The sequence below is a fragment of the Budorcas taxicolor genome, chromosome 10 (assembly GCF_023091745.1).
Source record: "Budorcas taxicolor isolate Tak-1 chromosome 10, Takin1.1, whole genome shotgun sequence".
NCBI lineage: Eukaryota > Metazoa > Chordata > Mammalia > Artiodactyla > Bovidae > Budorcas > Budorcas taxicolor.
Genome location: NC_068919.1, coordinates 71,402,477 through 71,417,649, shown reverse-complemented (window position 1 = coordinate 71,417,649; position 15,173 = coordinate 71,402,477). Strand labels below are relative to the sequence as shown.

General features: G+C 37.0%; 1 protein-coding gene across 1 annotated transcript in view; it reads right to left on the bottom strand.

Annotated features, from left to right (window-relative positions):
* Positions 1-2,087: 2,087 nt before the first annotated feature.
* SLC38A6 (solute carrier family 38 member 6) overlaps positions 2,088-15,173 on the bottom strand; it is a 67,523-nt gene continuing 54,437 nt past the window's right edge. Inside the window, exons 9-16 of the mRNA XM_052646710.1 lie at positions 12,974-13,039; positions 12,682-12,735; positions 10,477-10,556; positions 9,907-10,007; positions 3,842-3,966; positions 2,555-2,699; positions 2,355-2,449; positions 2,088-2,168 (exon numbers count right to left, since the gene is read on the bottom strand). Of these exons, the coding sequence (XP_052502670.1) occupies positions 2,088-2,168; positions 2,355-2,449; positions 2,555-2,699; positions 3,842-3,966; positions 9,907-10,007; positions 10,477-10,556; positions 12,682-12,735; positions 12,974-13,039 (747 nt within the window). The remainder of the gene's footprint in view (positions 2,169-2,354; positions 2,450-2,554; positions 2,700-3,841; positions 3,967-9,906; positions 10,008-10,476; positions 10,557-12,681; positions 12,736-12,973; positions 13,040-15,173) is intronic.

Below are 15,173 nucleotides of genomic sequence, written 5' to 3'. Positions count from 1 at the left end.
GAAACAAGGGGACACCTGCAAAAGTGTGTGTTTTCATACATGCAAATTGGCAGTTTGCATGTAATTCTCTACTTTACATGAGCTCTAGGGCAGGATTACATTTTACTGATACACCCTGGCTTTCGAAGGCTGCTAACAAGGCGCCTTTACACAGAACACGCCCTGGAGCGGTGGGGGAGGGGAGAACCTAACTGCTGGTTTCCAACCAGGAATAAGCCACAGCAATGGGAAGGTGGGAATGATCTATAACTTCCAAACAAAATATGATATAAATCATCAATATTTGTCTCTGTTTGTCAAGTAGAAAGTCACATGTCTTAGTGACAAATGAGAAGGCTCAGAGAACTTTCAAATCCACAGCCAGTCATCACAGCTCTATCTCATACTGTATACCAGAGGAAAATCATTAAGTTTCTTAGTCAGGATTTGGAGTCAGGGCAAAATACGACATGAAATAATCCCACAGTTTTGTTATGAGTGACTGACGTTGACATTAACGCATGAACTAAGATTTAATTTAGTATATAAACAATGTACTGATTTGTTTAAAAAAAACCAAAGAAACAAAAGATTATCTCAGTATATTTAATAACATTAAAAAACTTCTCGGTGAAAGATGCTGCTAAGAGAATGAAAAGACAACCCACAGACTGGGAGAAAATCTTTGCAAAAGACATATCTGATAAAGGATTGGTATCTAAAATATATAAAGAATGCTCAAGACTCAACAGTGAAAAACAACCCAATTTTAAAAATCAGAACGTCACCAAAGAAAATATACAGATGGTAAATAAGCATGTTCAACATCATATGTCATTAGGGAAATGCAAATTAAAACAAAAATGAGATATTACTACAACTGCACACCCATTATTAGAATGGTGAAAATCCAAAATACTGACAACACCTGATGCTGGCGAGGATGTGCAACAACAGGAACTCTGACACATTGCTGGCAGGACTGCAAACTGTTACAGCCCACTTTGGAAGGCTGTTAGGCAGTTTCTTACAAGACTAAGTGCAGCAACTGCTAAGAAGCAAAGTCTCTGGTATTGGTATGAACACAAACAAGCTAAAAATCTGTCCACACAAAAATTTGCCTACAAATGTTTATAACAGCTGTATTCACAATGCCAAAATTTGAAAGCAAACAAGAGGCCATTCAACAGGTGAAAGGAAAAACAAACTGTGGTGCACGTGTGCTAAGTTGCTTCAGTCGTGCCCAACTCTTCGCAACCCTATGGACTGTAGCCCACCAGGCTCCTCTGTCCATAGGATTCTTCGGGCAAGAACACTGGAGTGGGTTGCCATGCCCTCCTTCAGGGGATCTTCCTGACCCAGGGATGGAACCTGCAGTCTCTTAGTCTCCTGCATTGGCAGGCGGGTTCTTTACCACTAGTGCCACTTGGGAAGCCCCAAACTGTGGTACATCCATACAATGGAATATTATCAGTGATTCTAAAAAGAAGAGCTATCAAGTTATGGAGAGACATAGAGGAAGCTTAAACACATATTGCTAAGTGAAAGAAGCCAGTCTGCAAGGTTAGATACTGCATGATTCCACCAAACAATGTTTTAGGAAAGGCTCATGGTTTTTATGGAGACAGTAAAAAGATTCGTGGTTGCCAATGCTTGCATCAAAAGTGAGCCCTAATGTAAACCATGAACTTCAGTTAATAATAATATATCAATATTGGCTCATCAAGTATAACAAATGTACCTCACTAATGCAAGATGTTAGTAATATGGGAAACTATGGGTGTGCTAGAATGAGGGAATATATGAGAACTCTCTGTACTTTCTGCTCAGTTATCTCTGGAAACATTAAAACTACCCTATTAATTCAAAAAAATAAACTCACAAAGATGCTCAACATATTTAAGAGCATTTTGAGTTTGTTTCTTATTTTGATTAAAACTGCTACATCTACTTTCTCCTACCCACTGTTGTTTTGTTCTGCTTTTCTGTTATGTTTGCAAAAATGTTAACCCATATAAAGAGGATTCATCCAAGGTGCCTTCCATAATCATTCCTTTTTGCATAAGGAGGTAAAATATTCTTCATAGGAAGTGGGAAAATAATTTCTTTCATTTATTAATCCAATTAAAAATAATGAGTGCTAAACTAAAATTACCAACCAAAATACCAAAGATGAGCAAAACAAATGCCTGTAGAAATAAGCAAAAAGATAAAGAAAAATTAGAAGTATTTTTTAAAACCTTCACCCTCTCCAATAATGTATATAGTTCAAAATATATTAACTTTTTTTGATTTAGGTAAAAGACTTAATTAAAAAATGACAAATTATTTCTTAAAATAAGATTCGTAGAAGAAACAAACAAAACCCAACCTACCCCCAACTTTTTCCATGAGAGAAAATCCTCTCTGCTCATTTTAAGATAAAACAGTCCTGGGAACACAAAAATCAAACACGTTGATGTACTGGAACCTTGAAGTGGGGAGAAAAACAGAAAAGAATGCCAGATTCAGATGTGAAACTGGATGACAATTTTACCTATTTTAGAAAATGGAATTTTTGAAATAGAAAACTTACCAACTATACCAAATACATTCCTAATGTCAGGAACATATATTGCAAGTAAAACAATGATAATATTGAGAGCTAGAGTGATCAAAGAATGGCGAATCCATGAGAATGGAAAATTGGAAAAAAACATCATCATTAAAGCTTTCCTTGCCTGTAAAACAGAAAAAGAAACAGATTTAAGCAAAGAGGAAGTGTCAAACCCACACTACTTGCTTAGGGAAACCCATGTATGGCATGGTTACTATGATATTCCAAACCATTTAGATGCCAAAAGTATAGCCTAAATGGTTACTGTAAAGTATTTATTGCACATAAACTAAGAAATGTACCTATCTGTGTGAGCTCCATAAAAGTTGTCTTGGTTTAATTCTTGAAAAAAATCATCACATGCAATTTCTTTAGGTTGCATAATTTTCAAAATTACTAACCATAACACTGTGTGAAGAAATCTCAGGGTATCATTTTCATGAAATTCAGCAGATAAAAGAACAAATGGTTCAAAACAGAAACAGAAGTCATGCCATGGTAAAGAAATTCCATTTACTGTTTTATGTTATATTATTGTTTCACGGCATGTAAATAAGAAAACTAGTCCATGATGTTTCCCACTGCCAAGGCAGGCAACAGGCGGTCACAGCCCAGAAACTTCTATCCAGCCCCCACTGCACTCCTGGCACTGCAGTTCACACAGGAAGGAGGCAAAAATCGGGAAGGCTCAGGTTTTCAGGAACTCACTGTTTAGGGATTCAAGATATTCATGTAGAAGCATTTGTACTCAAAGTTTATGTTTCTATTTTCCCAGAAATTCTTAAGATTCTTATGTATCACAACTAATGCAGAATGAAGATCCATTCTGCCCCTTAACTATAATTCTAGAGCAAATAAAATTTGTGACTAAGATTAAACTAAATAAATTTCCCATAAACCAGAAGGAGCTTACTTTTGCTGACTTGACTTTTTCTTCTTCATACACATTCTTTTGAATACAGAATTAAAGGGGAAAAAAACCCCCGAAAACTTTAGAACAACTATAGTCTCTAAATTGGAAACAATGCTGTGGGAAAGCGTAAATCTAAACTAAATCTGAAAAAGCACAAATTAGTTTAGTGGTTCACTGTTACTTTTGTGCTTTCATGGGGCCATATGCAAGTATGAGGTCTTTGATCAATTCCTTGACAAATGAATAAGATATACAAGGCTAGATGTGATTCAAACATTCTAGTCTGTAAAGAATTAGTGTTGCCATATTAGGGAGCTGCAACACCGAGGAACAAAACCTTGAAGAGTACTTACAGGGAAGTGGATTAGAGGGACTGTCAAAAGCACAGAAAATAGTATGCATAACTTCACAGTCATGATGACAACATCATGTGGCAAGTATTTACTGTAAGCTTGCAGTAATTCTGATGCCACATTGTCTGCAAATTTAAAAAAATAAGGATCACATTATAAACTACTGAGATGTTAATAATGGCAACGTTATTTTCCTTTGCACAAATACATCTTAACAGATTTTGGATTCCCAATACCAAATCCATCTCTGGCCTTCTTCCTATCCTACGAAGCACAGGCCCATTAGTCAAACATCTTCTTGGAACTTGCTGTCTTTTAATGAAACTAGAAATTAGCCCAGGCAGATACTCTAAAATTATGACAATGAATATACATATATATATTCTTTAATCTCAAAAAAAAAATCTCTTTAGAACTTTTCCATAATCGGAAAGTTTTAAGTAACATCTGTGTTATTTTGTAAAATGCTTTCATGTGTACTGCTGAATTTTGTCCCTATGATAACAATACAAGATAGTAACTAACGGCAACCCACTCCAGTATTCTTGCTTGGAGAATACCAGGGACAGAGGAGCCTGGCGAGCTACAGTCCATGGGGTCGCAAGAGTCACACATGACTTGGTGACTAAACCACCAGGTTAAAAATATTAACTGACTTGCCCAAGATCATACAAGACAAAGGGGCAGGACTGTACATCCAAATTTTTTGATGCCAAAGCCTTTGCTTAATATCATGATGTTTTCTAGGACCTTATAGTCTCATGCATGTTACCTGCTTCATCAACCTTTCATCTACAGATTTGCAATGCTAGGGCAATGGCCCCCTCAGCAAGCTGGTGTGGTAGTCAGCAGCAGAATTGGAGCGAGCAGACCACGCTTTGCTCCCCGGTGTTGCTTTTACCCTTATGTCGTCCTCACCCCAGGCCAGGCGAGGGCTGTGAAGAGTGAGTACTCAAGAGAACTTCGTATCACTGCCGTGTAGGGAAAGATGAGTTTCTACTTAAAATACAGTGGTGGGTTTTGTTTTTTAATGAGACTGAATGCTCTGGGAAAGTTACTTTGGAGTAAGTTAAAACACAAATCAAACACAACTCTGTTTTCAAAGACCTTAAAATTTAAAGGGTGATAAGTTGAAAGACACATACATATAATAGAAGGTGTATAAACATAGATACACACTTAAGTGGCAGAAGGTCTAAACAAAGAGCTATGCTGATTTTGAACAGGGAAAGATAACTATGGCTTTGGGATGAACATGAAAGAAATTCAGGAAAACCTGAAGACAGTCATCCTGAGATAGTGAGCAGCAAGATAGTAGAAGAGGGACTTGAATTCTGGGGTTGAACAGACCAGGATTCAAAATTTACTACTTTGTAGCAACTTAACTTCTTTGACTCTCTTGGTTTTTACATCTGTAAAATGGGGACAATAATATGTTGACCTATAGGGTTACTGAGAGCATGACATTAATTAACCTATGTGTGCTCACACTCAAAGATATTGAGGGAGAAATTCTCTCTGGAAGCAAGAGCCAGCACAAGCAGAAGCCACCAAGGAACAAAGGGAATTTGCATCTGAGAAAACGAGCAGCTCAGGAGCACTAGAGAGGCTGAAAGACTGCACTATAGCGCCAACAGCGACGGGTGATAAGGCTGGAAATGCATGAATGACCAAGTAACAGAGTTATTTGTATGGTCAGGACTCAATCTGGTAGGCCACAGAGACGCAATGGCTTCTGAAGAACAGCATGTTATGATTTAAACTAAGTAGGAAGACAGACTGGAAGAAAAAGAGATCCAAAACAGGACTAACAGAAGGCTACTCTCATAATCACTGAGAAGTAATGAGAATCTGAACTAGATTAGTAACAATGGAAATGGAATAGAAACCAATTGTGGAAAGTATCAAAGACATACTTGACATAATGCGGGACTAATGGGCCAGGCAAGAAATTAAGAAGAGCCAGGAAAGCTGAATTCTAGTCCCAACTATGAGAGATACTTGTGAGTCTTTGGAGAAACATGGCAAACTATTTTATTTTCACTTTCTGAATCATAAAAATGAGTTATTAACATTTATTGCTTAACAACTTTGTAGACTTTTAAAATGGTCTGGTTATTACACAACATTTGGGTTTTGGCCTGCTCACCAGAGGAACACTTTGTTCCTCACCTTATAATGCTTCAACATCTGTAATCAGAACCAATATCATTAATCTAGGTACATACTTATTGGTCCCTTTAACCTGACAAAATTTAGATATTAACTGAGTCTTAAAAACACTGAATAAAAGGACTCCAAGCAGCTCCAGAAGGCTGAGGAACTAGATTTATTACAAATTCAAAATACCTGTCACATATCTACTTTCCCAAGATAAAAGGCTTTTTCCTGAGCCAGCAGTTCTGTGTTCTTAGCTGAGCCTTAACATGTGTAAGGGATAGAGGACAGCACACTTCTCTGGATTCAGACAAATCTCTACAAATCTCAGGAAGGACCTAACAGTGATTTCTGCAAGATATATATTCTACTGAAGCCAGGTGGCTGTCCTGTTTAATATACACTGTCAAACAGGGGATGATTTTATAAAGATTACTGCAGAATAACTGAAAGATCACTGGACTAACTCAGGAGACACAGGAGACATGCCACTATCGTTGGACAAGTCACTCCATCCAGGCCTTATTTTGTGACAAGCCCTTCTGATAAGGCCTCAGGTTCAATCAGCAATTTCTTTCTGAAAGACTGAAAGCTACTGCTATTTCAACAGAAAAATACTGTGAAAGATTTTCAGTGCAAAAAAGAAAACACTGTGAACAGCAAACCAATTCCTAAATCTTCTTCTGTCTTTGAAGAAGGAACTACTTTTATATCATTCTTTCTTTCCTTCTACCTATCACCTACCTACCAACCTACCGTGTGATTTTTCTTAGATGCACAGTTCTCCATTACATAAAATGTGGATATTCTGAAGAATTTGAGTCAGTGGAGAAGGGTTAAGTCGGAGACAACAACTTTTACTCGATAACCAAGAAAATCCTTGTGTAGGAAACATTTCATGTACATGATGAAAACATTTAGTCTCTGTGTTCAAGCAAAGACAGATACATAGATAGGTAGGTAGATAGAAAGATAGATAGAGATATACCTGGAACTTACGTAAGCCAGGTTTTTCCAAAAGTTCACTCTGAGAATGATGGGAAAATGGATTCTATGGCATAATTCCTGAGAAGGTAGTACAGAAATACAGGCATTGATTCTGGAGAGAGTCAGAACTGGATTCAAATCCCAACTCATTCTTCATTAACTACAGGTACTAGCCAAGGTGCCCAACCTATCTGAACCTGTATCTTGCAGAGTTGTAAGGTATGAGTTAGGCAAAGTATGTAAAACACCTCGCTTACATAATAAATGCTACTTCAACAGAAGTATTAAAATCCACCCTTCCTCCACTTCCCTTTTAATGTAAACTTTCATACAATTTAACACAGCTCCTAACATCTCATGGTAATTTTTACATAACTACTTTTCGGCTATCCTAGAAATTGGTAGGCACTTGAGGTCTCTTCCAGAAAGTTCTGTTTGTCCATAGGGAATAAAAGGAGACACATTTTTTTGGACTTTTCTCAGTTTTGGAGATCCCTAACTAGAACATTCAGAAATCTAAGATCATGGCATCTGGTCCCATCACTTCATGGGAAACAGATGGGGAAAGAGTGGAAACAGTGGCTGACTTTATTTTTTTGGGCTCCAAAATCACTGCAGATGCTGAGTGCAGCCATGAAATTAAAAGACGCTTACTCCCTGGAAGGAAAGTTATGACCAACCTAGACAGCATATTCAAAAGCAGAGACATTACTTTGCCGACAAAGTTTCATCTAGTCAAGGCAATGGTTTTCCAGTTGTCATGTATGGATGTGAAAGTTGGACTATCAAGAAAGCTGAGTGCTGAAGAATTGATGTTTTTGAACTGTGGTGTTGGAGAAGACTCTTGAGAGTCCCTTGGACTGCAAGGAGATCCAACCAGTCCATCCTAAAGGAGATCAGTCCTGGGTGTTCATTGGAAGGACTAATGTTGAAGCTGAAACTCCAATCCTTTGGCCACCTGATGTGAACAGCTAACTCATTTGAAAAGATCCTGATGCTGGGAAAGATTGAGGGCAGTAGGAGAAGGGGAGGACAGAGGATGAGATGGTTGGATGGCATCACCAACTCCATGGACATGGGTTTGGGTAGACTCCAGCAGTTGATGATGGACAGGGAGGCCTGGCGTGCTGTGGTTCATGGGGTTGCAAAGAGTCGGACATGACTGAGTGACTGAACTGAACAGTATTTATGCCAGGTGACAATTTCAATTTATAAAAACATACAGCTATTCTACAAAGTTTTTGCTTAATTCCCAACAAAGACCCTGCTGGAGTATCTCATTGCTGCAGACAGGTCTTACTGTGTTCAACTCTGTACAAAAACAAACCTAACAACCAAAAATAGTTCATGTGTTTAAAAAATGCTGTTTCCCTAATAATGATCAAAAAACATTAAACAATCTATCTTAGTTTTCCTTGTAGTGTATCCATGATCATGTTGGAAGTAGGAAGTACGCTCTTCCTGATGGTGTGCAGAGCTCTACCTCTCTTAGCTGACACAATTCTAAAATGCAAGAGCAGATTTCGATTCATCAGTTGCTTTTGTTACTGTTGAAATGATGTAGAGTTAGCCAGAAAAGGACTATAGAGAGCAATTATAACTTTCAAACACACTGAAAACTCTAAGATAATACACTAATAATAATATACAGAAGTTACTATATTTAAATTAGACTTTATTAATGAGAGCAAGGAGAGAAATATAGTGCTGAAAAAAGAGCACCTGAAATTATGAAATAACTGCAGTAAGGCTGTGTGCCAGACACTGTAACAGGCATTTTACATACAACTTGTGGCCTCTTAAATACAACTCTATACAATTATCTCTGTGTTACAGATGAGATGAAGGTAGTGTAAGGTGAAGTACCCTGTTCAAGGTCACATAGCTAGTTAGAGCAGAGTGGTTTTTTGGACCATATTTGTTGGGTTTCAAAATCCAGACCCTTTCTACTGGGCTTAGGAAAGGTGGCTATGCAAGTAAATGTCCAAAAACTTGTTAGAGCTGAAAAATATCTAAGAGGCAGGCAAAACCATTACATCTCATTGTGAATGTCTAAAACCTGAAACATATATACACAAGGCCACTCACCATGAAATCCGTGTCAAAACAGAATAATAATAGCCATCTATCTGGAGTGTTGTTATAAGAACATTCAGAAACTGAAAAGTGCATTCAGGAATTTGACAAATTGAGTGTAATTTATTATGTGTTTGTTTACAAATTAAACAAGTGTGTTTGCAAATTAAACAAGAGAGCTTACAAGTTTTTCTCTTGTTTTAGACTTTTAAGTTTTTCTTGAGGTTCTTATCAGAAGAGAGAAAAACACACTAAGCATGTAACTTTTCAAAAATAAAAGAAAATTTCACTTTTATGAATTTAAAAGTATCTTTTAAGAATTTAGGGAGAAAGGTCATGGTGAATACATACCGCAGAACTGTGTGGATTAAGTCTGAAGGCAGAGGTCTCTGACCCAAGTGTACAACTACATTCCAGTATGAAACTCCTTCCTTCCTTGACTTGTTCTTTTGCCATTAAGATGACTGATTCTCTCAATCTCCCAAACTGCTGAACTAGAGTCTAATATATTGAAATCTCAACTTAAAAAAAATAAAATCATTATTGTCCTTTTTTTTTTCCTTCATAGAAAGACTTCAGTGTTTCTCAGCCCAATATTTTATTTTTAGGTGTATATTTTAAGAAAATTTTCATATAAAGTTATCAATCTTGAACTTGATCCACTCTTTTAAAAGAAAGAAAATTAGTTCTTTAAGACCTGTAGAACTACCACACTAGTGCACTGAATTCTGGCAGCCTGAACAAATTAACTTGCTAATGAAAGGCAGAAACAAAGTCCATATTCAGGTGTGAGATCAACTACAGAACAGCTTATATTGTCATCTATAAAGAAATAAGATACTTACCGTAAAAAGTGAGGTACCCAAAGAGGGCAGATATAAAATAAATGAGAAAACTTAAAGCAATTGCTGTATTGGTTACATTCTGCATCCTTTTCTTAGAAGGGCTAAAAGACGAAAATGGCAAAATTAGAATCAGAGAGAGACACGGGTTCGATCTCTAGGTTGGGAAGACCCCCCTGGAGGAGGGCATGGCAACCCACTTGAGTATTCTTGCCTAGAGAATCCCATGGACAGAGGAACCTGGCAGGCTATAGTCAGTCCATAGGGTCACAGAGTCGGACACGACTGAAGCAACTTAGCACCATCTGAATTAATCTAAATAAATAGATATAAGGATTCCTTAATCACTCAAGCCCTGATTCATTAATAACTACACAACAGAATTCCTGATTTTAAATTACTGTGCAAAGGATTATGCTTCCAAGAAATATTCTCAACTTAGACAGAACTAACACCTAGAATCAAGTGATAAGAGGGAAGGGATTCATGGAGGTGAATATCATTCAGTCTGAAAGTCCTAGAAGTCAAAAGAAATAATGAATACATTCAATATATTCCAGGATTCTATAGTACCTTTGAAGTTCACAGTATATGGGCAGTATTGAGGTGTGACATAGAAATGAAAAAGCCATGGTTGGTATGGCATAAGCACTCTGAAAAAAAAATTTTTAAGATTAAATTACTAAATTGTACTCTGTTGAAACTACTATTTCATTTGAAAATAAACTCAGTTAAAAAAAATAAATTTAGCTAAATTTATTTCATTTTTCATGAATCATCTGTTTATAAAACACGTTGTTGTTGTTAGTGTTAAATGAGACACACAGTTATGGTTACCAGCAAGTATTTTACTTGATAGGTGGATTGTCTGTACTAGCTGAAATATTTCTTGGCTGCTTCTATCCATGTTGCTTTTACTACAATCACTACTGTTTCTATATTATTTTGGTAAGATAAAAATAATGTAGGTAAGATAAATAACATTTAGGTAAAATCAAATATAATAACATTTTAGAAATGATCTCATTATAATTCTCAGTCTTTCCTAATGTAAGTATTAGGAAATCTTAAATATATCTTACTACCCTAAGCAGCATTAATACTTAATGCTTTTGAACCAGCTTTCACCAAGTCAACCTAAGTACCCACTTATTCTAAGAGAATACTGAATGTATTAATACATTTTAGCATTTTTGCAGAAGGAAATGGCAACCCACTCCAGTGTTCTTGCCTGGAGAATCCCAGGGACGGGGAGCCTGGTGGTCTGCTGTCTATGGGGTCGCACAGAGTCGGACACGACTGAAGTGACTTAGCAGCAGCATCTTTAGGGTCTCTTTCAATGGGATTGAACATGATTTAGTCTAGACCAACAAATTCTTGGTGATCCACTGGAATGTATGATCACAAGTTGTTGCTGTTTTTAAATTTAGAATAATTAAGAACCAGAGAAAGTTACAAAACAAACAAAAGTTACCATCTAAGTGAAAATACTGTTCTTTACAAGTGGATGGTAATGATTTACTTTCTCTTTTCTACTGCAAAAAATTTCTCCTTAACTAATGTAAGGCTCTTTAGCACAAGAAGTTCCAAATAACTGAAGACCTATCTTCAGACACAAGACCTCCCCCTAAAATATCTGAAGAGAGCTGGGAGGAAGAAAAGCTGGAATATTTCCCAAGGCTAAATTAGGGGAATGAGTGTTCAATTCACAAACTTTCTTTCATATATTTCTCAGTTTCCTGACTTATTAATTACCCTACCTAAATCTTTAAGGCACATGGAAGCCATTACTATGCAAAAGATGTGGTAATCTCCCTTGTGGGGCCAGACAGACATTTCTCATTTTAAAACTGGGGAGTAAGGGAGTCCCCTGATGGTCTAGTGGTTAGGATTCTGGGCTTTTACTGCCGTGGCCTGGGTTCAATCCATGGTCAGGGAACTGAGATCCCACAAGCCATGAAGCACAGCCCCCCAAAAAAACAAAAACAAAAAACCTGGGGAATAAAAAGGAGAATTTTGCATGGAGGAGTTATCACACTAAAATGCTATACTAATAGAGTTGTACATGAGTGGAAGGTATTCTAGCATCTGGGACCTCCACTTTAGAAAATCAAAAACTGTACATGAAGAAGCCTACAGCAACAAGGAAGACATGGAGCTCCTCTAGAACGGTTAAAGTAGAAATCATCCTGATCAGTTTCCTGACTCCTCTGCTGATGCTCAGGGGCTCTTGCAGGCATTTCCAGTATCTTAGGGCTCTCATAGAAGGCAGGGGGACTTGGTCTTTCAGCTTCTGCTATAGGCATCACAAATTTTAACTTTGGAATGTCAGCCAGAAGACATATTGTCAGTGCTCAATTGCTGGTCCAATCATGAGGCTGTTTAGCCACAGACCAAGGTTCTACTCACAGGGGAGGAGTTTTTGATATAATTGGCTATTTAGCTTTACAAGTCCAGAGGGCAACGGGAAGTCTGTATCCACAGAGGACCTTATTGGCCAGACCAGACATTCGGTAAATCTGTTCTTTTAGGCAGTGGCCCATTTAAAACAGGCTCCAATTAAAGGCATGCCAAAAAAAAAAAAAAAAGGTGGTTGTTTCATAATGGGCCACCCTGTGTTAAATAATATTATTCTTCTGGTAAGCAACCCTATACTTAGCACTTTCATGAAAATTAATTAGGTACAGGTACAAAGACCTAAGAGACTCTGTTACACAAATCTCTTAAAACTTGAAATGTGAAAAATCAACCGAAAGTATCTGTTAATAACTTACACACCTCTTTGGAGAAATGAAAGAGCTTTGGTTTACAATCATCTGTAGCATTTGAAATCTGTTTAAGAGGATTGAGGGGAAAGAGAGAAACCAACAGTTACTAAAAGTTAGAACACTTTGGGGGAAAAAAGAGAGAGAGATGAATTTATTATTATTGGGCTTTCAAATAAAAATATTTCAAAACAAAGTTCCAAAATGCAATATAACCATACTTTTTAAATTAACTTGGAAAAAACCATTATTAGTCAAAAAATTTTAGCTTAAAATAAAACAAAAAGCAAGAAACAAACTATTACCTGGGAATACTGTTCTACATAATTTAATGTCAGAGGACAAGGGATGGACCATTTTTTAATTATTACCTGTAAAAATAAGTAGAATCAGATTACTTCTTACAAATCTCATGACAAGAAATTGATTTCAAATAGGTCAGCATTTTTTAAAATTAATCTTAATACTATAACAAATAATATGCAAACAGAAGATATTTTATTTATGGGATTTTCCCTGGTTAGAATGGGGTCATCATTTGACATGTGCCGTATAGTGGGGGAGGGGGAGGGTGCTGTGTATCTATTTAGTGGAGATCACCCCCACTGAACATTGAGAATACTCTCATGTCAACTTTCAAAACTCCAATGGTATCAAGGCATTAAAAGAAAATGCAACTCAGAATGGGAACATGATGTTCCCCTATACGGCTATTTGTGGACCTGGCATCAGTAGCAGATAGAGAAATATTAATAGCAGTTTTAGAAATGACCACAGGCAGATGCAAAGGGGGAGGGATGGCTGATGCATGAGCACTGGTTTTCCTCATTGTTGTCAGACTTATATTATTTTTTGTTGCATGTGGATGAATCTGGCAAAGAATAAGAGCACAAAGCTAAGGAACTAGAGATGATAAAGTGAATTTTTTAAAAAATTGAAAGAAATCCAGGAGAATGCTACTTCCCAGAAACAATCAGTGAAAATGGTTAGGATTTTACTCTTAACTGTGGGCATCCTGTTCCTAGACCTACAGTTGAGTTGTGCCAGCATCATCATTGCTGTGGTTGTTTCAGGGCACATCATTATTCCGTAAATTCTTGCTCTGGGCTGAAACCCAGCAAACAAAAGAGCAAGGGGGAATAAAGGAAGCATCTGTCCTTTGTAGCAGACAAGTAAGTAAACACTACTCCTATTTGCTATCTATCTAGTTTGGGATTTTAACTAATTCAATCAAATTTTTATATAGTGATAAACTGAAAAAAATATACTTTCAGGATTAAGTTACTGAGTGAACTGAAAAGTTACTCTTATTTAAAACTCACCAAGGGGGGAAAAAAAAGAACTACAATGATAATTGAGCAAGTTGCTTTGACATTTCTAGGTAAGTTTTTAATATGACATAAAACTAAATAGACAATTTATTAGGAGGAAAAAAATTAAAAGCAATAATTTCACCGTGTTTTTCTGATATGTTTCCCCAAAACGGGTGAGGATGGAGTAGGGTAAAAGGTTGTTGCTGGTCTCTCTCTTCAGCCCTGCTCCAAACCCAGCATCTCACATTTCCTCCTCACTACTAGTGGAGGCATAGCAACAACCATTTACTGATCAGGTACCAGATACATTGATAAAGGTCGGTATGTAAGCCACTTTATTTTATCAGCTGTTGTCACCAGACTTGCAAATCCAAATACATCAAAACAATGCTCCAAAATGCAATATAATTATTATTTTTTGTTAATAAGAAAATACCGCTTCTCAGCCTTCTGGCTAAGATCAAGTGTAGAAAATATCATTAGCAGCCTGAATTTATATTAACATACAGTTCAGTTACTAGAGCTTATTTCTCTGCAGAGACCCACCTCAAGCCCAAGCCTGGGAGGAGACAGAAGTGATGTCCTAGAAAGCAGAAGTACAGGACAGGCATGGCAGATACCCCGTAACAAAGGGTAACAGGAGGTCCTTGCTCAGGCTGAAGGCAGAGCACAGTAAGAAGATCCACCCAGGGGTTAGACAGAAAGACAAAGAGAAAAAAGGTTAAGCATCAGAAACACTTGCTCACTTGCACAGAAGGCCTTTCCTTCTCTCTGCTCCAAGACCTTCCCATCTTTCAAGGCTCAGCTCAAATTTTATTTCCCTCCACATCCTTCTTTACTCTAGCTGTTAGTGATCATTCTCTCTTCTCAACTCTTCTAATTCCTATTCTGAAGCAGATATATCAACATATAACTATGTATTAACTATGTTATTCTCTATTTTTCTCTAATAAATTTACCTGATTTTCCCAACTCGATGGACAGATCCTTACGAGTAGTATCCTAGTTAAACTACCACAATTCTGATGACTAATACACTGCACGGAAGAAGAAAAGCCAAATCTAACCAAAATCCATTCAGATGGCTATTTTCATTATTGATTTATTAAAATGTTAGTTCTAATATTAGTATTAGAATACTAATCTGTTATTATTCTGTCTTAAGATAGCACTTTTAGAAACAATGTAAATT